The sequence below is a fragment of the Heptranchias perlo genome, chromosome 2 (genome assembly GCF_035084215.1).
Source record: "Heptranchias perlo isolate sHepPer1 chromosome 2, sHepPer1.hap1, whole genome shotgun sequence".
NCBI classification, from domain to species: domain Eukaryota; kingdom Metazoa; phylum Chordata; class Chondrichthyes; order Hexanchiformes; family Hexanchidae; genus Heptranchias; species Heptranchias perlo.
This window is the reverse complement of record NC_090326.1, coordinates 122,074,411-122,097,928: the sequence shown is the minus strand read 5'-3', so window position 1 is coordinate 122,097,928 and position 23,518 is coordinate 122,074,411. Positions and strand designations below refer to the sequence as shown.

The 23,518-nt window shown below is 42.1% G+C and overlaps 1 protein-coding gene across 1 annotated transcript in view; it reads right to left on the bottom strand.

Moving 5' to 3' along the window:
* The window catches only part of itga8 (integrin, alpha 8), a 222,680-nt gene that overhangs the window by 66,556 nt on the left and 132,606 nt on the right, over positions 1 to 23,518 (bottom strand). The window contains exons 22-23 of the mRNA XM_068006777.1: positions 21,311 to 21,390; positions 10,327 to 10,407 (exon numbers count right to left, since the gene is read on the bottom strand). Coding sequence (XP_067862878.1) covers positions 10,327 to 10,407; positions 21,311 to 21,390 — 161 coding nt within the window. The remainder of the gene's footprint in view (positions 1 to 10,326; positions 10,408 to 21,310; positions 21,391 to 23,518) is intronic.

Here is a 23,518-nt window from a genome sequence, read left to right as displayed (position 1 = left end):
TCCTAACATCTCATGTGGCTTGGTGTCAAATTTTGTTTGATAACGTTCCTATGACGCGCCTTGGGACGTTTTACCATGTTAAAAGCGCTATATAAATGCAAGTTGTTGCTGTCCTGAGGTTTCAATGATTGGCCTCCGACAAACACAACCATATTCCTTTGTGTCAAGTTTGACTCCATCCAATGAAGTGTTTTCTTTTTGAGCCCCATTGACCTCAGTTTTTCTGGGGTTCCTTGGTATCATTATTGGTCAAATGCTGCCTTGATATCAAGGGGAGCTATTCCCAACTCTCCTCTGGCATTCAACTCTGGTGTCCGTATGTAGATTAATGTCTGGAGATGAGCAGTTCTGGCCGAACCCAAGCTCAGCATTGGTAAGCAGGTTATTGGTAAGTAGATGAATAAGCACACACCTTTAGATTATTTATGCTTAACAGTTAGAGAGAATTTCTATAGAGAAGCATTTTCATCCCTGGCTCAATACAGTCCACTCTACTGTTAACAGTGATTGTACATACATTAACAATGGCCTAGTATCAGTACATTTTGAATAGGAAAGCATAATTGCAATTAATAAAAAAGGGTATATTTTTCTTAGTTTGTTGATCTTAATGAAAATGTAACCAGTGTTCCCAACTTTGTACTCATGTTTACTTATTTGTTAAAATTAGTGAATGGAGGAAAATATAGCCAAAGTGTGGAAATGGCATCTCCTAATTGAATAACAAAAGGAATTTTTAACTTTACCCAATCAGCAGGAAAAGATCAGGGGAGCAGTTAAAATGGAGCGGCTCCATTTACTGTTCTGTTCTCACCAATTCCCCATTTTAACACTGCTGGATTTGATGGCAGATGAAACTCCCGCCGGAGTCCAGCAGGAGCGTTGTTAATAATTGTGTTTTAAGCTGCTCCTGAGTGGGGAGCCTGGCGCTACCTCCCTGCCCAGAAAAGCTGTTGGGAAGCCAGCAAGAGTGCTCCTCCGGGCCCCACAAGGAACGTATGGTCCTCTGCTGTCCCGGGCTCCTCCTCAGCTGTGGGACCTTGTAACTTCCCCCCCTCCCAGACTTACCTTACTCCCAGCAGCCTTATCTTGGTGCCCGAGGGTAGCCTCCCCCCCCCCCACCCCCCACCCCACAAATCGGCTAGCTGCCGCTTTCCACCCAAAGCAGACGAGCAATTGACTGGTGACATTCAAATCAGGCCCAGCATTTAAAATCTGACAGGTCGCTCATTGTGGGATCACTGTCCTCTCCCTCTGGCTTCCCGCCAGGAGTTAAAATCGGCCTGAATATACTTACGTCTTTGAAATTAAATGTGCAATTGTTAAAAAATTGTTTATGGATTAATGACAAAAAGTAACACTTCTATCAGGAATTTAACCGACAGCATAATTCACAGTAAGCACACAAAGCTAATCACCTAGCAACCAGGCAATCATCAGCTGCTGTGACAGGAATGCTCTTTCTATTCTGATCTGTGATTACCAAACTGCAGAAATTGTTCATTCCTCATTGGAGCAGAAGAGCTATGGATTTTCAGGTTGTGCAAAGATTCTGAGATTCAGTGTCGTCTTTACCATATTGGCACATTCTGTTCACATCAAACGATTTTAATATTACAGATTCCTATCTCCCAGTATTGTGCTACACGAACGACTAGCCTCAGCAGTCTATAAGAAATTCTAGGTGGGTTAATAACAGGAAGAGACAACTATAACAAGATGGTTCACAAAATTGATTGCAGGGCAGCACAGAATTACTTGGAGGAATTGCACTGGATTATCAATTAGCACTCAAGCAAAATATACCTATTTTCCATATAAACAGGCATTACAGCACAACATTATGGGAAGAGTTTGACCAGGATTCTACCACAAAATGTTTAATTTTATGATTAGATCAAATAAGCCCAAACACAAAAGACAGTGTAGTGATACGAGATTAAGAACAAAACTCAGTAAAGCAGTTTCAAAGAAAGAAAGAAAGAAACTGCCTTTCACACCCTAAAGCACTTTGTGGCCAGTGAAAGTAATTCTACAGATATACACTGGAAGGAGAAGCTATATAAACAACCACCTCAGCATACCAGTGACTGCAGAACATGTAGGGCAGGATTTTAAATGGGAAAAATGGGTGGGTTGGGGGCGGGGGGCATTGAAAATTGCAACAATTTCAGACCCGCCGCCAACCCGCCCATTTCCGGTTTACACAGGGCGTGACGAGCGGGCGACCAACTCGCTCTCAGGAGGCAGGTTGGTCACTAAAACCTTTCAAGGAGGCTGCGGGCCTCCATTTTGAAAGGTTTTGTGATTTCAACCTCTGGGGGCCGGGATTCCCAGGCCTTCTTCAAGCTGTGCGAGAGGAGGTGAGAAGATCTGAAACTGCAGGTAAGTGCCTTTCTGGCAAAGTTTGTGGGCCCAGAGGAGCAGTTGTGCTTTCCCAAGGCACAACAAGCCTACCTGCAGCAACACCCCCCAACCAAACGATCGCGACCACCCGCCAACAATCGCGACCCCCATGATGACCCGTGATCCCTACCCCCCACCCCCCAACTCGGTGACTGATCCCCGATGACTGACCTTCCCGCCGATGACTAACCACCGATAACTGACCCCTTCCCCCGATGACTGACCCCTCCTCCCCGATGACTGACCCCCAACGACTGACCTCCCCCCCGCTGACTAACTCCCCGCCCCCCCAAACCCGGTGCCTCCCATGCCCGCCGATGCCCCATGTCCACTGATGCCGCCATGCCTACCCATTCCACCCCCCCCACCAATCCATACAATTTAAGACTTACCTGTTCACTTACCTTTTCCTTGCTCTTCTCCCGTGCGACTGAGACCAGCCTGTCAATCAGGCCGGCCTGATTGGTCGGACGGGAAACCGACAAAAAAAATAAAAGTCGTCCTTACGTCAGAATCATAAGAACATCCGGGAAACCCGTACTTTCGGGTTTCCCGTCTGCAATTCAACCCCCTTCCCGGCTCCAGGCTAAAATTATGCCCGTACTCTCAGTAACTTGTACATTCTATTGATTGGTTGGAGATGACCAGTGAGTTTTGAAAAAAAAAATCTCATTCTGATCAGAATGTTACAGGACAAAACTGGGCAAAAAGAATACCAGTAATCATAACAGGATTTTATCTGCTGCAATCACTTTGGACCACTTCATAACCCAAGTCTTTTAAAAACAGTTTTCATATGTAATACAAACCTTTTGCAGGATATGTTTTAGTTTTGGATTCAATTGCAAAGTAAAATAATTAAAAGGTGTGCCTATCTGACAGATTGCTCAGACTGAGTAAAAGCAATTTATTGGGTTATGATTTGGTTTAAAGCAACGTTGGAGGAGGAGACTATGTAACCATTAGTACCTAATTTTGCTTTGCTGCAATCAGATAAAGGAAAAGGAAACTGACCAGCAATGGCCAACCCACCCAGGCAAAATCAATCATCAGACTGCAACATTTACTGGAACAGCCCTATTCCCTTCATTGTTGAAACAAAACTAGCACACATCCTCGAAGACTGAAATTGGAGCTCACTTAAAATAATCTGCATAGTAAATAGTTACTCTCAGATTGTTACTGAATTAGAACAGCCATTTGAAATGTGAATTAAAAATACTACTGAGAAAAGTGATATCAATAAAATAGCTCAAAGACATTAACGAATTCTTGAAACCATAATTCAACCCAAAATAACAATAGCAGTAGAGCAGAGAAGAATCTGTACAGAACAAGGGAAAGAGTAGTGAGTAAAATGGATGAACTTTGCCTCTCAGCTAGCTTAATGTAATTAAGAGCTTTGCTAAAGCAAAACATGGTTGAATAAGTGATGTAGTTATATCAAACACACAGGGCTGGGTCATGTAACCACTACACTACCATTTTCTTGTGTATTTTATTTCCCTTGATCCCAGTTCTGTGAATGATAAGAACCCAGGCATAACATTGCTGGTACTCTCAGCTGCTCTTGTGGCATGACAAACTTAGGTGTGTGCAGCAATAATGAAAAAGGAAATTCTTAAATTAGAAGAAATGGATTAAAGCTACTAAAGTAAAACATAGAAAAATATATTTGGGCCTAATCACATTTTATGGGTTTCAGTTGCTGTGTTAGATTAATTACATGTTACTCAAGCAAATTTTGGTCCCATTGTAGAAAAAAACTTTTCTGGGAGAACTAACACTTTTATTTCTAATTGTAAGTGAAGACAGTCACGTTTTTTCAATGGCAGTCAAAGGGAGCCAACCACCTCCCCAACCCTGGTCTGCATGACTCTTAAGTGGCGATGCAAGTCACTCAGTTGTACAAACAATTACTAGGAGAAGGCCCACCACCAACTTTGCACAGCAACTAAGGATGAACAATAAATGCAGCCATGTCACTGCAGCAAACATTTTAAGAACAAATATTTAAAAAGAAACTTAATGACTGCAACACTTGAATATCTTCAAAATAGAAGATGAAATAATAAAGGGAAATAAACAAATAAATGTCCAAAAGCACTTCACAGCCAACAAATTACTTTTTAGTTACCATTGTTATGTGGGCAAAATGCAGCAGCTAATTTCTGCTTGGCTAGGGAACACAAACACCAATGAAATGGATGAATAGTTAACCAGTTTTGATGGTATCGGTTGAGGGATGACTTTTGAAATAGGGTACACTTCACTAGTTAATGGACACCGATCTCTAAATTCCTAATATGCATGCATGGTGCAATTTGTAAAATTAACGTTAGCGTTTCAATCAATGGGTTTGGTGACCGAGAAAAAGCAAGTACTGTATGTGCCAAAATCTCCCAAAATTTCAGATCGGATGCATCCTAGGTTACTGAGGGAAGCAAGAGTAGAAATTGTAGATGCTCCAGCCGCAATCTTCCAATCCTCCTTAGATAGGGGAACGGTGACGGAGGACTGGAGGATTGCAAATGTTACACCCCTGTTCAAAAGAAGGGGAGAGGGATAAACCCGGCAATTACAGGCCAGTTAGCCTAACGTCGGTGGTGGGGAAACTTTTAGAGACAATAATCTGGGACAAAATTAATTGGCACTTGGAAAAGTATGGGCTAATAAATGAAAGTCAGCACGGATTTGTTAAAGGAAAATCGTGTTTGACTAACTTGATTTAGTTCTTTGATGAAGTAATGGAGAGGGGTGATGTGGGTAGCACGGTTGATGTTGTGCATATGGACTTTCAAAAGGCATTTGATAAAGTACCACATAATAGACTTGTTAGAAAAATTAAAGCCCCTGGGATTAAAGGGTCAGTGGCAGCGTGGATACAAAATTGGCTGAGGAACAGAAAGCAAAGAGTCGTGATGAACGGTTGTGTTTCAGACTGGAGGGAAGTATACAGTGGTGTTCCCAGGGGTCGGTATTAGGACCATTGCTTTTTTCATATATATTAATGACCTGGACTTGGGTGTAGATGGTATAATTTCAAAATTTCAGATGCCACGAAACTCGGAAATGTAGTAAACAATGTGGAGGATAGTAACAGACTTCAGGAGGACATAGACAGACAGGTGAAATGGGCAGACACATGGCAGATGAAATTTAACGCAGAGAAGTGTGAAGTGATATATTTTGGTAGGAAGAATGAAGAGAGGCAATATAAACTAAATGGTATAATTTTAAAGGAGGTGCAGGAACAGAGAGACCTGGGGATGCATATTCACAAATATTTGAAGGTGGCAGGACAAGTTGAGAAGGCTGTTAAAAGAGCATATGGGATCTTGGGCTTTATTAATAGAGGCAAAGAGTACATAAGCCAGGTGTGCTAACCCTTTATAAAACACTGGTTAGGCCTCAGCTGGAATACTGAATTCAATTCTGGGCACTACACTTTAGGAAGGATGTCAAGGATTTAGAGAGGGTGCAGAAGAGATTTGAACTAGAATGGTACAAGGGATGAGGGACTTCAGTTGTATGGTGAGAATGGAGAAACTGGGGTTGTTCTCTTTAGAACAGAGAAGGTTAAGGGGAGATTTGATATAGGTGTTCAAAATCATGAAGGGCTTTGACAGAGTAAATAAGGAGAAACTGTTTCCAGTGGCAGAAGGGTCAGTAACCAGAGGGCACAGATTTAAGATGATCAGCAAAAGAGCCAGAGGCGACATGAGGAAGCATTCTTTTTTTACACAGGGAATTGCAATGATCTGGAATGCACTGCCTGAAAGGGTGATGATGTGGAGATGCCGGTGATGGACTGGGGTGGACAAATGTAAGGAATCTTACAACACCAGGTTATAGTCCAACAAATTTATTTTAAAATCACAAGCTTTCGGAGATTATCTCCTTCGTCAGATGAATGAATGAAAAGGTTCTCAAATCGCATATCTTATACTATGTTGGGACAGCATCACACCAATCAAAAGGTGTCGTTGTTATTCAAACAGGCCAGTCACGGAGAACAGCACGTCCCAGTACACGTCCCAGAAAGGGTGATGGAAGTAGATTCAATAGTAACTTCCAAAAGGCAATTGGATAAATACTTGAAGGGAAAAAAATTACAGGACTATCGGCAAAGAGCAGGGGAGTGGGACTAATTGGATAGCTCCTTCAAAGAACCGGCACAGGCACAATGGGCCGAATGGCCTCCTCCTTTGCTGTAGTTACTATGATTCTATGAAAATCCCTTGCACCTGCTGCAGCAATTTAAATAAAGTGTATGTGTGATTAACATAGCATTTGAATTTAATTTCCTATTTTTATGTGTTACTACAAAAACCTCATTACTGGAAACTGCAATATTGCATAATATTTGTGGGAAGTTTAAAAAAAGGTTGAGTTTTTCAATTTCTTCCCTTTTCTTTCTCTTTGGTAATTACCTCTCTCTCCTGCTTGTCTCTGTCGCACTTTATTCTCCCTGCGTTATATTCTATTCCTCTAGAAATGAACTCCAGTACTTTGTTTGCACTCTATGGTATTATCAACTTTCGTTGCTACTTTTAACGATTTATGTATCTATTCCCAGATCTCTGGATCCTCTACACCATTTAGTTTCTTACCTTCCAAGGAACCAGCGGCCTCCTTATTTCTCCTTCCAAAATGAACCACCTCACAGTTCACTACATTGAATTGCATTTGCCATTTATCCACTCACTCTGCACGCCTGTTTATGCCTTCCTGTATCTTGGCACAGTCTTCCAAATTATTAGCTATACACCCCAATTTATTATCATCTGCAAATGTCAACACCATACCTCCAAATCCTGCTTCAAAAACATTTATGATATATAAACAACAGTGGTCCCAGCACAGATCCCTGCAGGTCACCACTTCTCACTTTCTGCCAGTCTGAGAAACTTCCCTTAACTCCGACCATCTGCTTTCAGTTTTGTAGCCACCTTTCAATCCATTCTTCTACCTGGCTCCTGGCTCCACCTTTGTCATGAGTGTCTTATATGGCACCTTATCAAAGGCCTTCTGAAAATCCATGTCTACCACATCTACAGCAGTGCCCTTGTCCACTCTTTCGGTTACTTCTTCAAAGAATTCAATAAGGTTGGTTAAGCATGACATGAGACCGTTAAGAACATAAATAGGAGCAGGAGTAAGCCATATGACCCCTTGAGGCTGCTCTGCCATTCAATAAGATCATGGCTGATCTTCTACCTCAGCTCCACTTTCCCACCCTATCCCCATATCCCTTCATTCCCTTAGTGTCCAAATATCCATCGATCTCAGACTTGAATATACTCAACGACTGAGCATCCACAGCACACTGGGGTAGAGAATTCCAAAGATTCACAACCATCTGAGTGAAGAAATGTTTCCTCATCTCTGTCCTAAATGGCTGGCCCCTTATCTTGAGACTATGACCCTAATTCTAGACTCTCCAGGGGAAACAGCCTCTCAGCGTCTACCCTGTCACGCCCTCTAAGAATTTTATAAATTTCAATGAGATCAGCCCTCATTCTTCTAAACTCCAGAGAATATAGGCTCATTCTACTCAATCTCTCCTCATAGGAGAACACTCTCATCCCAGGAATCAATCTAGTGAACCTTTGTTGCACCCCCTCTAAGGCAAGTATATCCTTCCTTAGGTAAGGAGACCAAAACTGCATGCAGTACTCCAGGTGTGGTCTCACCAGAGCCCTATAAAATTGCAGCAAGACTTCCTTACTCTTGTACTCCAACCCCCTTACAATAAAGGCTAACATACCATTTGCCTTCCTAATTGCTTGCTGTACCTGCATGTTAATTTTCCATGATTCATGTACAAGGACACCCAAATCCCTCTGAATACCAACATTTCTTAGCCTCTCACCTTTTAAAAAGTATTCTGCTTTTCTATTCTTCCTACTAAGGTGGATAATTTCACATTTCCCCACATTATACTCCATCTGCCAACTTCTCACCTACTAACTTAACCTGTCTATATCCCTTTGCAGCCTCTTTGCGTCCTTCTCACATCTTACTTTCCCACCTAGCGTTGTATCGTCAGCAAACTTGGACAAATTACACTCTGTCCCCTCATCTAAGTCATTGATACATATTGTAAACAGGCCTAAACACTGATCCTTGCGGCACCCCACTAGTTACAACCTGCCAACCCGAAAATGAACCGTTTATTTCTACTCGCTGTTTTCTGTCCGTTAACCAATCCTCAATCCATGCTAATATATTACCCCCAATCCCATGAGCCCTAATCTTGTGTGACAACCTCTTGTGTGGCACCTTATCGAATGCCTTTTGAAAATCCAAATATACTACATCCACTGGTTCCCCCTTATCTACCCTGCTAGTTACGCTCTCAAAAAACTCGAATAGATTTGTCAAACACGATTTCCTTTTCATAAAACCACTTTGACTCTGCCTAATCATATTATGATTTTCTAAGTGTCCGGTTACTACTTCCTCAATCATAGATTCTAGCATTTTCCCTATTGATGTCAGTCTAACCAGCCTATAGTTCCCTGTTTTCTCTCTTCCCCTCCTTTCTTGAATAGTGGGGTTACATTTGCTACCTTCCAATCCACAGGGACCCTTCTGGAATCTAGGGAATTCTGGAAGATCAAAACCAATGCATCCACTATCTCTGCAGCCACGTCTTTTAGAACCCTAGGATGTAGGCCATCAGGTCCACGGGATTTGTCGGCTTTTAGTCCCATTCTTTTTCCAGTACTTTTTCTTTACTAATCTTAATTACTTTAAGTTCCTTACTCTTATTAGACCCTTGGTTCCCCACTATTTTTGGTATGTTTTGTGTCCTCCACTGTGAAGACAGATACAAAGTATTTGTTTAACGTCTCTGCCATTTCCTTATTCCCCATTATAATTTCTCCTGTCTCTGCCTCTAAGGGACCCATGTTTAATTTTGCTAATCTCTTCCTTTTTAGAAGCTCTTACAATCTGTTTTTATATTTCTTGCTAGTTTATTCTCATATTCAATTTTCTCCCTCTTTATCAATTTCTTGGTCATCCTTTGCTGATTTCTGAAACTCTCCCAATCCTCAGGCTTATTACTTTTTTAAGCAACATTGTAAGCCTCTTCTTTTAATCTAATACTATCCTTCTCTAGTTAGCCACGGTTGGATCACTTTTCCCGTGCAGTTTTTATTCCTCAAGGGAATGTATATTCATTGAGAATTATGAATTATTTCTTTAAATGTTCGCCATTGCTTATCTGCCGTCATATCTTTTAATCCCATTTTCCAATCTATCTTCCTTTTAGAAATGAGAGCGCTGACTATTTTTTATTATATTCTCCTTCGCTAGATGTTTTAATATTTTGGGTGTCATTTTAACTTTTGACAACAGTGTAAAATTGGCAATATTGGATTGGCCGTCCGTTATACAATTCTTCCGATTTTCCTTTCAGTTGGTTTCAATGGAAGTCTGCTTTTACCTCACTCAATTGTTTTTCACCAGTAACTGCAGTTTTCATGATGCCATGTGACGAGACTGGTGACCTGCTGAAAGCAGGCCATCAAAAAGACAGAAAACAGTGGTGGAGGAGGAGGTGAAAAGCAGGAAGGCCCAGGCAGCAGATACTAGGCACAAGAGGCCCATAGCAGCAATCTACACAACCATTTAAGCAGGATTTTCCATTTTGTTTTCCCGGTTCTGAGACCTGGTGAGTTTTGAGCAACAAAAGGAGGGAAAGCTGGAGGAATAGGTCACCTGAGCCACTTTTATGCTTCCCTGGTTATAGAGCAGCATTGGTCTAGATCTAGTAGCACATTTTCTTGGTCATAAGAAAAAATTGAGACTAAGTGCTAATGCACTGCAACAGGTGTAACCAAAACTATTGAGATCAAGATGTACCCCATCCAGTTTCCAAGTAAGTGAAGGCAGAAACAGTACACTTACCCTCGGATGTCAACCTGAGCGACTGCACTGATGTTGATCTGCAGTTGGACTTGGTTGCTGTTTGGATTATCCTTATTTGAACTGAAATACAAGTCAGAAAAAAAACTAGTCCAATAGAGGAAAAACTTAAATTGTTGTCTTTGCTCCAATTCCAATTTCTACACTACAATCATTAAAAACCATACGCTGCAGGAATTATACCTTGCATGAGTTTTTTAAAAAATTCATTCATGGGATGTGGACGTCGCTGGCAAGGCCAGCGTTTATTGCCCATCCCCAATTGTCCTCGAGAAGGTGGTGGTGAGCCGCCTTCTTGAACCGTTGCAGTCCATGCGGTGAAGGTTCTCCCACAGTGCTGTTAGGTAGGGAGTTCCAGGATTTTGACCCAGTGACGATGAAGGAACAGTGATATTCCAAGTCGGGATGGTGAGAGACTTGGAGGGGAACATGCAGGTGGTGGTGTTCCCATGCACCTTCTACCTTTGTCCTTCTAGATGGTAGAGGTCGCGGGTTTGGGAGGCGCTGTCGAAGAAGCCTTGGCAAGTTGCTGCAATGCATCTTGTAGATGGTACATACTGCAGCCATGGTGCACCAGTGGTAGAGGGAGTGAATGTTTAAGGTGGTGGATGGGGTGGCATTCAAGCAGGCTGCTTTGTCCTGGATGGTATTGAGCTTCTCTAGTGTTGTTGGAGCTGCACTCATCCAAGCAAGTGGAGAGCATTCCATCACACTCCTGACTTGTGCCTTGTAGATGGTGGAAAGGCTTTGGGGAGTCAGGAGGTGAGTCACTCACCGCAGAATACCCAGCCTCTGACCTGATCTTGTAGCCACAGTATTTATGTGGTTGGTCCAGTTAAGTTTCTGGTGTGTTGTATCAGCAATAAGTTTTTATTGCTGATACAACACACAAACTTTAAAAACCTCAGAGAGTTAATTGTGAGTTGATGAAATGCTTTTAGTCAAACAAGTATTTGTAAAAGAATGTTTTAAGAACCAAAATAGCAATACAAGTCACTCATATTTATTGAGGTAAAGAAAGAAAAACAATGGCCAGACTTCAACTTAACTCCCTTATATCCTTAAAAGGAATGTTAGAACATATTTCATGTCATATGACCGAGTTACTCTCTGGTTTTATTGTTTGGAGTATTTACTTAGGTAACTTGTTTTATTTCAGCAACTAAAAATATGAAGTTTGAAACAGGTTGAGATTAGACTTCTTGACATCTTGAATCAGTTTCTCTTTCAATCTACCCTTATTTTCCCATTCTTGGTTGACTCATGGCAAAAATCTTTCAGGCTATAAAGAGGTTCAGCTGCAAAATGAACAAATCTTGTTTTATCCTTGTGCTCAATAATGACTTAAGGTTTCAAAAAAACTTCTAAATGGGCAACAGGTTTCTGGTACAGTATTTAAAAATAAAATCAAAATGAGATATTCAGGTGATTAAGAGGGTTAAAATTACAGGCAGTGCATGAAATGAGAATTAATATTAGGAAATGTTGATAATCAATGGGACCTGGGTGTCCTTGTACATGAGTCACTGAAAGCTAACATGCAGGTGCAGCAAGCAATTAGGAAGGCAAATGGTATGTTGGCCTTTATTACAAGAGGATTTGAGTACAGGAGTAAAGATGTCTTACTGCAATTATATAGGGCCTTGGTGAGACCGCACCTGGAGTATTGTGTACAATTTTGGTCTCCTTACCTAAGAAAGCATATACTAGCCATAGAGGGAGTGCAATGAAGGTTCACCAGACTGATTCCTGGGATGGCGTGATTGACGTATGAGGAGAGATTGAGCAGACTAGGCCTGTATTCTCTGGAGTTTAGAAGAATGAGAGGTAATCTCATTGAAACATACAAAATTCTTACAGGTCTCGATGGGGTAGATGCAGGGAGGATGTTTCCCCTGGCTGGGGAATCTAGAACCAGGGGTCACAATCTCAGAATAAGGGGTAGGCCATTTAGGACTGAGATGAGGAGAAATTTCCTCACTCAGAGGGTGGTGAATCTTTGGAATTCTCTATCCCAGAGGGCTGTGGAGGCTCAGTCATTGAGTACATTCAAAGCAGAGATCGATAGATTTCTAGATATTAAAGGCATTAAGGGATATGAGGATAGTGCAGGAAAATGGCATTGAGGTAGAAGATCAGTCATATTCTTGTTGAATAGCGGAGCAGGCTCGAGGGGTCAGATGGCCTACTCCTGCTCCTATTTCTTATGTTCTTGTATATTTGTCTTTATTTTTTTACATATTCACAGGAATGCCAAACTTTACTCGTGAACTTTCTGAAGGTTCAGGTGTGTTAGGATAAGCTTTAAAAACACACACTCTAAGTGGCTAATTGGAAAGCATTGACTAGAATGTCCTTCCCCTATCTAAATTGCCACATACTAAGTACAAATGGTGCACTATTGGCCCATGCGGGCGGGGAGTGTGCAGTTTGGGTGAGAATGGATGTAAGGCATTAGATGTAAAGCAAGATTTATAGATTAAGATCCTCAGTTCATCGTAAATGGCTTTGGGAAGTTTTTCTAGGTTGAAGGCACTATATAAAGGTAAATTCTTGTTTGTAATAGCACAGTGAAGTGCTTTCTATGAAGCAGAGAGGAAAGCCACTAATGCCCAGAAGGTGAAGAAGGTGTAGGAGGCTGTCACACAGAAAGTCTTAAAGGGAGGTTGCATTCACTGCTGCCAGATTGTTCTGTGATACTGCTGGAAAGTGAAGAATATCAACAATGGTGCTCTCAGGTTTTCTGATGTCTCTCTGGAGGTCTTAGTGGAAGAGGGCAAGGAGGGACATTCTCGGTTTCCCAGAAGTGGAAAGATGATTGGCAAGAGTTACATATACCAAGCCTGGAGAGAGGCGGCAGAGATGGTTAGTTTTGGGAGCATCACCCCTAGGACCTGGATTCTTAGGAACAGGAGTAGGCCACTTAGCATCTCAAGCCTGTTTTGTCATTCAATGAGATCATGGCTGATCTGTGACCTAACTCCATATACCCGTCATAACCAAAGGTATTAAGGGATATGGGGCTAACAAAAGTCTATCATTCTCAGATTTAAAATTAACAACTGAGCTAGCATCAACTGCCATTTGCGGAAGAGAGTTCCAAACTTCTACCACCTTTTGGGTGTAGAAGTGTTTCCTAACTTCACTCCTGAAAGTCCTGGCTCTAATTTTTAGGCTATGTCCCCTAGTCCTAGACTCCCTAACCAGCGGAAATAGTTTCTGTCTATCTACCCTGTCAGTTCCCCTTAATATCTTGAAAACTTCGATCAAATCACCCCTTCATCTTCTAAATTCCAGGGAATACAACCCTAGTTTGTGTAATCTCTCCTTGTAATTTGACCGTTGGAGTCCAGGTATCATTCTAGTAAACCTACACTGCACTCCCTCCAAGGCCAATATATTCACCCTAAGGTGCAGTGCCCAGAACTAAACACAGTACTCCAAGTGTTGTCTAACCAGGGCTTTGTATAGCTGCAGCATAGTTTCTACCCCCTTGTATTCTAGTCCTCTAGATATAAAGGCCAGCATTCCATTAGCCTTTTTGATTATTTTCTGTACCTGTCCATGACATTTTAATGATCTATTTATTTGGACCCCTAAGTCTCTTTGGAGCTCCACTGTTTCAAGCTTTTCACCATTTAGAAAGTACTCTGATCTATCCTTTTTAAGTCCAAAGTGGATGACCACGCAATTGCCTACATTGAAATCCATTTTCCGCAGTTTTGCCCATTCATTTAATCTATTAATAGCTCACTGTAATTTTATGCTTCTTTCTACACTGCTTACAATGCTGCCTATCTCTGTGTCATCGGTAAACTTGGATATATGGCTCTCTATCCCATCTCTAAGTCGTTAATAAATAGTGAATAGTTGAGGCCCCAACACAGATCCCTGTGGGACACCACCAGTCACATCCTGCCAATTTGAGTATCTGCCCATTATCCCTACTCCCTGTCTCCTGCCACTTAGCCAATTTCCGAACCAGATCAATAACTTGCCCTCAATTCCCTGAGCTTTAACTTTAGCTAGCAGTCTCTTATGATGGACTTTATCGAATGCCTTCCGGCAGTCCATATAAACAACATTCCTCTGTCCGCTACTTTAGTCACCTCTTCAAAAAATTCAGTCACGTTTGTCAGGCATGACCTACCCTTTACAAATCCATGCTGGCTCTCTCTAATCAGCTGAAAACTTTCAATGTGTTCAGTCACTCTATCCTTAATTACAGATTCAATGTAGGAAATGCTTCAATGACCTGACAAGAGCAGCAAAGGTGAATACAACTCTCTGTTTCTCTATCTGTCTAAATATAATCTGCAACAGTCCTTCACCCCTCCCCTAGCAGTGAACAAGTCCCTCGTCTGCTTCACATCCCTCATCACCAATCATAAGGGCACGCTATACCACCTCTCATTCTCATTGCAAGCACACACTCATCTCTTGCTTGTTGCCTTCACAGCAGTCAGTAACAACATTCCATTCTCACATGGTACCAATTGTAGAATCAAGAATTCCTCATGTCTTGTTCTTCACTTCACACCCCAGCCACTTGCTTTCCGTTCAACATCTCTCTATCCTGCTTGCACCTTGCTTCTTTTCCCTCTCTGCATATGCATGGCATGCAGAAGCCTCATACATGTACTTTCTCTTTCAGTAGCCACTCACTAATTTTTGCCCTTTCTTTCTGCAGGAACATCCAGCATGAGGACCCTTACCCAGATGGAGCAGGAAGCTCTGGAAGTCAGTTGTCATTCAAGAGCGATGCGCATAGGAGATAATGAGGCTGGCGGCTTATCTGAGCAGGTTCTCTGCCTATTGCTTGTACCCCTTCATGTACCTCGAAAAATTGCACACAGTCAGTCTGCTTGGCAACTTCAGGCCGCATTGTGAAGCCTGTCATCTGCTACTCTCCAGCCTGTTAGTACCATGCGAACATGTCCCTTTTCTCTTTTCGCTACATCCTTATCAGCAGCAAGACCCTCAGAGAAGGATGATCCTCCTGAGGATGCACTATCACACGCTCCAACCCTCCCAAACAACAGCACAAGGATTGGCACCCCAAGTGGGTTAGACAGTGAATTACAGGGGTCTGCACTTTGTAAAGCACCCAGCACAAGTGGGCAGGAGAAAGTAGTGATGGTAGGGACAGCCTAGGAGATGGTTCACTGGATGATCAGATCATCTCCCAGGCTCTGCTGAGCATAACAGAGATGGTGACTTCAGGAGCCCAGCCTTGAAAAGAAAACTACTTGTGTCACACAAGCAATTATATAAGGTATTGGAAGCCCTGTCAAGGAGTTTCCGCATAATGGCTCAAAGTATGGAAGAGTTCACTTCCAGCTTGTGTGGCATCCTGTCGCACAGCAGTAACACCTCTGCAGTCTAACGTGGAGCATGTGGTCAGCTCCATGGGCGTTGCATGCGGGCCCTCATACCAGGAGTTTGTGTCGCCAGTTTTTGTAGCTTTGATGGAAGCTCAAATGGCTGCCATTCAGATTCTGGGCTCTAACTGTGCTCCACGTTGGAGAGACTGGTGGACTACAAGGGTAGTGACTTTGAAGGTGGCTCTCCCACAGATCAGTGGGAGTATTGAGCTGCAGCCCCAAGTGCACAACAGGAGTGGCACGTGTTGCCCTCTCTCAGGATATCATCACGTCTGTTCCCCCCCCTTAACCAATACCTGCCATGGTGCCAGAAATCCAGCTGGCACAGCCTGGCCTGGCATCACCCAAAGTGCTACAGTCTGCAGCTGGGCACTCATAGGTTCAAGCTCCCAGAAGTCACTGGCCATGAGCATCTTAAAGGTCCCAACATGAGCAACAGCAGTCTTCCACCAGCTTTGCTGAAGTCACTGGCAGAACACTTCGTAGATCGCTCTTGGGTGGGAGGGGAGGGGAATTCTTATCTAACGGTAATGATGTTCTGCCTCAATTTATCTTTGGCTGACTCCCTTGACCCCCATAGACATTCTGATCTGTGAAAGATCCCAGTGCAAGCTCCACTGCCAGCTTTTTGAGGTGCCCCTCCAATTGGGAGTCAATGGATGCACACAGTATAAAGTAAGGCAGAATGCTAGGAACACTTCCTCTCACACCATAGAATCCTTATGCTGTGCTTGCACCTACTGAATGCACAGGCTCAATCACATCAGTTTGGGTAAATCTTGGAGTTCTTGGGGCAGCACTGTTGGGGCAATTGACCTAACACAAGTCTCTGCCCCTGTTTCCTCTTCAATTTGCTTGGGAACTGATTGATTCCAGGGAATATAAATGCCAAGTTTACCCCATCTCTCATCATAGCCCAGTCCCTTCATCCCTGGTATAAACCTGTTATATACTTCCAAAGGCGGGACCCCCAAAACTGAACACAATTGGCAAAACAATCAAGCCCAATATTCCAAATGAGGTTTGATCAGTGCTCTATATAATTGCAGCAGCACTTAATTGTTTTTGTATTCATTACCACAAAGTCCAGCATCCAATTAGTTTATTTGATTAACTTTTTCTACCTGCAAGCTAGCTCTAAATGATTTATATACCTGGACCCCTAAATAACTTTGGTCATATAGTCACCCTAGTGTGTTTAGATTGTACTCCCATCTGCCATTCTTACTTTCACAGTGTACATACTCACACTTTGTTGTGTTAAACTGTATTTGCATTTGCTGCCCACTTCTTTTCAGTTTACTATACTTCCTAGCTTAGTATCATTTACAAATCTGGATATGCTCAGCCCTATACCCAAATTCAGGTTATTTGCATATAGAATGAAAAGTTGGGGCCCCAGCATCTAGACCTGGGGGACTCCACTCAACACTGCCCAACAATTACAGAATGTCCCTTTCATACCAACTCTATCTCCTACCTACCAACCAGTTTCCTATCCATGGCACAAGGTTGCCTCCAATTCTATGTGCCTCAATTTTAGCTAGCAGCCTTTTGTGCAGAACCTTGTCAAATGTTGTCTGAAAATCCACATATACAACATCCACTGATCCTCCTCAATGCAGCACCTCAGAAAAAGAATTGTACTAAATTAGTTAGACGAGGCTTGCCTTTCACAAAACATGCTGATTCTCCCTCATCAGCTTACACTTCTCCAAGTATTCATTTACTCTATCCCTGATAATGGATTCTAGCAATTTTCCACTCCTGGCACTAAATTCACTGGTCTGCACTTACTTAATTTGTGTCTTTCTCTTTTTTTTGAACAACATTCACTTCCTTCAAATCCTTCTGTTCTAAATCTAGCCAGCTTTGCAAAATTATTGCTAATGTAGTCCAAATTTCCTCACATTTCTTTTCCTTATGGATCAATCATCTGAATCTGGGAGATTTGTCTAACTTCATTCCCATTATTTTATTCATTGCTATTTTTCCTTTTATAATACTAATACTTACATGTTTCTCCCCTTTACTAAACCAAAGCAAAATATCCATTTACCGATTCAGCCATTTCCTTATCCACCATTTAGTCATAACTAGATCAGTTTCTAATGCCCCCTCCTTTACCACTCTTTTAATGATGTGCTTATGGTACTTAAAAAAACCTTTGCTTTACCCTTGATATCATCTATAAGTTTTGTTTTCATAATCCCTCTTCTCCTTCCTTGTGGTGATGGTGTTGCCACAATAAGAACATAGGAGCAGGAGTCAGCCATCCGGCCCCTCAAGCCTGCTCCGCCATTCAACAAGATCATGGCTGATCTTCTACCTAAACGCCATTTTTCTGCACTATCCCCATATCCCTTGATGCCTTTAATATCTAGAAATCTATCGATCTCTGGGGTAGAGAATTCCAAAGATTCACCACCCTCTGAGTGAAGAAATTTCTCCTCATCTCAGTCCTAAATGGCATACCCCTTATTCTGAGATTGTGACCCCTGGTTCTAGACTCCCCAGCCAGGGGAAACATCCTCCCTGCATCTACCCTGTCGAGTCCTGTAAGAATTTTGTATGTTTCAATGAGATCACCTCTCATTCTTCTAAACTCCAGAGAATACAGGCCTAGTCTACTCAATCTCTCCTCATACAACAATCCCGCCATCCCAGGAATCAGTCTGGTGAACCTTCATTGCACTCCCTCTATGGCAAGTATATCCTTTCTTGGGTAAGGAGATCAAAATTGTACACAATACTCCAGGTGCGGACTCACCAAGGCCCTATATAATTGCAGTAAGACATCTTTACTCCTGTACTCAAATCCTCTTGTAATAGTGTTGGGTAGGGAATCCCAGGATATTGAATTAGTGCTGAAGGAGGAATAGCAAAATATGTTTAAGTCAGGATGGTGTGTGACTTGGAGGGCAACTTGGATGATCCCACAACATTCCCACTCTTGACCTACTCAATGATAACACGTTACTGGACATGGAAGCGCTTTTAAAGTAACCTTGGTGATTGCTGCAGTGTATCCTATAGATCGTACATACTGCAGCCATTGTGTGCTGGTATTGAAGGGGTTGGACATAAAGTCCAGTGGCAGGGGCTCCGATCAAGTGGACTACTCTATCCCAAATGGTGTTGAGTTTCTTCAATGTTATTGTTGATGCTCCCATGCAGGAGAGCGATGGGTATTCCATCATACTCTTGACTTGAGTCTTGTAGATTTGAAGAGCTTTGAGGGGTCAGAGAACAAAACGAAATGTAACCCTTTTGCCTTTTAGAGAATTTACTTGTTTTTAAGCCACTGATTGTCTTGTTGAATAGATTACACTGATGGTCCACAGATTTGCCACTAATGGGCCAGATTTTGCTGAAAAAATAACAGCGTCTGAACAATGTGCAAATCGGCCAGCAACTTGTAGTGAGGAAGAGATACCCCCTGAATTGCAAATCACCATAAGTTGCTCGCCGATTTGCGCCGCTCCGCCATTAGCTTCACGAAAACAACATCTCGTCCTTAACATCCCCGTGATTTTCACGAAGTTGCTGCATTTGCACATAAATTGACCATTAAACTTGCCGCAGAAAGTTAAGTCTTGTAATTAACAGTGTAAGTACCCTTTTAATGGCATGATAATTGTTGTTAATGACCACCTCTCTTGCCCAGAAAGTAAACAATCATAGGTGTGTAAAAATGTCAAATTTTTAATTTTTCTTTCTTACTTTTCTTTTCTGTCTCTTTATTTCTTTCTCTTAATCCAATCTTTCCTTCCCTCTCTTTATTTTTCTTTCTGTACCTGATTTGACATTGAATTCACCCACTCTAATTCACCCTCCTTCTCAGTCCTTCCTCTGTTTATTTCTCAATCCTTTAATCTCATTGATTAAGGAGATGCACTGTTGGTCCCGTTGTTCACCAAGGTCTCAGATGCCCTGTTGCCCTCACCGCACCATTATTAGCTCACACTTCCAGCAACTTTGTGGGAAAAAAATTTTAAAACCTAAATGTGCACAAACAAGTCTAATTAACTTCTCCCAGCCAATTTTTTACTCCTTCCTGCAGTGAAGTCCTGGGACTTTGACAAAGGACCTCCAACAGTTACAGCCTTTGGGTCAGATATGACTCCAGCCACCGGAAGATTTTCCCTTTGACCTCCACTGACCTCAGTTTTGCTAGAGCTCCTTGGTGCCATAGTTGATTGAATCCTGTCAATTCTTAAATCTCCTCTAGCCTTGTTTAAATCCAAAAGCTTGGTTAGTGATCAGCAAACCCAAATCACGTTGCGATTGCATTAGAGTATTTTCAACCAAAAACAACAACAATAACTTGCATTTATATAGCGCCTTTCACATAATAAAACTTCCCAAGGTGCTTCAGAGGAGCGTTATCAAACAAAATTTGACATCGAGCCACATAAGGAGATATTAGGACAAGTGACCAAAAGCTTAGTCAAAGAGGTAGGTTTTAAGGAGCATCTTAAAGGAGGATACAGAGGTAGAGAGGCAGGGAGATTTAAGGAGCTTTAGGGTGGGAATACCAGAGCTTAGGACCTAGGCAGCTAAAGGCACAGGTGCCAACGGTGGAGCGATTAAAATCGGGGGTGCGCAAGAGGCCAGAGTTGGAGGAGCGCAGAGATCTCGATAGGTTGTAGGGCTGGAGGAGGTTAAGAACATAAGAACGAAAGAACATAAGAAATAGGAGCAGGAGTAGGCCATACGGCCCCTCGACCCTGCTCCGCCATTCAATAATATCATGGCTGATCTTTGACCTCAACTCCACTTTCCCGCCCAATCCCCATATCCCTTGATTCCCTTAGAGTCCAAAAATCTATCGATCTCAGTCTTGAAAATACTCAATGACTGAGCATCCACAGCCCTCTTTAGTTAAAGAGAAAGAGAGGGGTGAGGCCATGGAGGGATTTGAAAACAAGGATGAGAATTTTAAAATCGAGGTGTTGCTGGACCGGGAGCCAATGTAGGTCACCGAGCACAGGGATGATGAGTGAACAGGACTTGGTGCGAGTTAGGATACGGGCAGCAGAGTTTTGGAATGAGCTCAAGTTTATGGAGGGTGCAAGGTGGGAGGTCGGCCAGGAGAGCATTGGAATAGTCAAGTCTGGAGTCATACCCTTTTATATTATTGGGCTTTGAAGAATGGGTTGTGCATTGTGCTGGGTAAGTACATAAAGGGAGGAGAAACAAACATATCAGATAGGCTCTGATGGTAGCACCCCCAATTCTAAATCAGAAGGCTGTGGGTTCAAACCCCACTACAGTCTTGAGCACACAATCTGCGTTGACAATTCAATGCATTGCTGAGGGACTGTTATATTGTTGCAGTTGCAGTGTTTTCAATAAAACTGGGACTCACACTTGTTTTGTTTGTTGTGTAAGCAAGGTCTTTGTTGTCTTGGCAACATGCTAATGATATGTGGGATACAGAATATCCCTCCTGAAGGACACTCCTTTAAATTATGTTGAGCTAAATTGATGAATTTATCTAAAATTAACTAGAGGAGACTATTTTGCTCTTTTCTGATTTTTAAAAAATCAATGGCAATCTGGGCTAATTCATAACTCACCTTTTGATCTGCAGGTCAAAGCTGATACTGGCATTTGCCTTCTCCAAGCGTTGAACAGAAAAACGCAGCCCCACAGACAGCTGGGAAAACAGATCAAAGCATTAACCATCAACAGCTGTTGGAGTTAAAGTACTGAAGTCCTGCTGTGGAAAATAGCTATAGGCTGCAGCACCAAAGAGACTAAATCTGCTGCAGTCTCTCACCTTAGTGAGTGTTAAATCTATTAATTCATGTTGATTATGTGACTCAACTGCTCACTTAATTGTACCCCTGATGACATTTTTTAGTTTTTTTTCCGCTTCCTCTAAAGTTTTATGGTTGGATGATTATTCAACACTTGGTCAAAAAAGACATTTTGGCTCTAAAAAGATCTTATAAAGCAAAAATGACTTGGGGCCCCTACATACTACTTTATCAGTAAGTCCACTTCATTCTTCATGTGCATGAACAGACGCAACAGAGTAGATTTTACAAATTTTAACACCTGGTGCAAAGCTTTGCCAGCCAAGGATGCAAGTCAGGAATTCAGGCACGAAGGTCAGTGGCAGCCTGGCGGATTACGCATCCAAGATGGGAAATCTTGTGGGGCCTGCTGAATTCTGTGCCCAAATTCCCAATACACATTCTTGGTGGGCGAAGCTCCATACTGGCAGGGAAAATTTATAAAATCAACCCTTATGTCACATCACTAACCAAACAAAATTTGGGGGAAATTTATGCGTGACTTTTCAATGGCAAACATCTGCAAAGTTTAAAAACTAAAACCACTGGTAGGAGCTAACAGATAGAGCTGTGTCAAATTTTGTTTGATAACGCTCCTGTGAAGCCCCTTGGGACGTTTTACCATGTTAAAGGCGCTATATAAATGCAAGTTGTTGTTATATCAAGAGCTAGGAGTTGTTAAGCAATGGGCAGTATGCATTGCATAAAGGCTAACTTTGATAAACACGACACATTCATGCCATACAGAAGATACACACTAATTGTATGCAAGATGGAGATCATTTATCTGACTGCTGAAACTATTTGTGATGCTGGATAAAGTAACTACTGATGTCTGGAAGTGATTTCAAGACAGTAATTTCATTGAAGGGTTAAGATAATTTCATAAACCTTGAAACCAAAGCTCTAGCTATTACCAGTGGTTTCATTTTTAACTCTACAGATGTATATTATTGAAAAGCTATACATAGATTGGGAAATTCCTGGGAGTTGCTCCCACTCTGCTGGCATTAGTTTGCCAGAAGTGCAGTGGAAACCCTGTTTAATTTCCCAACCATAAAGTTATTCTGGTTAATGGTGTGATACAAGAGTAGATTTTACAAATTTGCCCTGCTGGTATACAGCTTTGCCTGTCGAGAATGCATATTGGAAATTTGGGCATTGACTGGGAATTTCCTTGGAGCTGCTCCCGTTTACTTCACTTCTGGTGAAGTTACGGCAGCGGAGTGAAACCAGCTCTGAGGAAATTCCCAGCCAAGTGAATTGTACATGGCGGAACAATGGCCAGAGCGCTCCAGGTCATTATGTACATGATAATATCCACGATGAGACAGTATTGACAGGACATAATCAGAGTAACTTAATTGAGTGATAATCCACAGTTGATCACTTGGAGTTAACACACTTGGTTGATCATGAATGAAAATCGGTTCCTCTACCTGCTCTCAAATATCAGTTCCTCTGCTATGATGGTCATACACATAATCAGTTTACAGCATGCATATACAAGAGCCCACAGCAAAATGTAGGTAGGCTGTATGCTATGACATAGGAGTAAATTTTGTCCAGTGTAGATCTTTCTCAGATCAGTGTAGAGCATTCTCAGATTTCCAAAACTTCATCCATCCCACAGTGTATATTGTTACTGATCTGTGTGAACATTACACACTTGACTCAGGAATTAATGAAAAGTTCCAGGGTCAGTAATTCATTTATCCTCACCAAATCAAAAAACTCAATCAGTGATCTACCCTTTGACCTAGTTTTGCACTAGCCCAGTGATACAACACGTACACCACCAACAGGTTCAAAAGAAACATCAATTATTTTAAAACATAGCTGTTAGCTAAAAATAACAAAAAATATACCGCCAAATAGCTTCACAAGCAGCACTGCTCGAGCACTGAAACTTTCAGGCTGACAATAGTAATCCCTTCATTTTTCTCAGCATAGTATAATTGTAGGTACAGCACAGGAGACCATTCG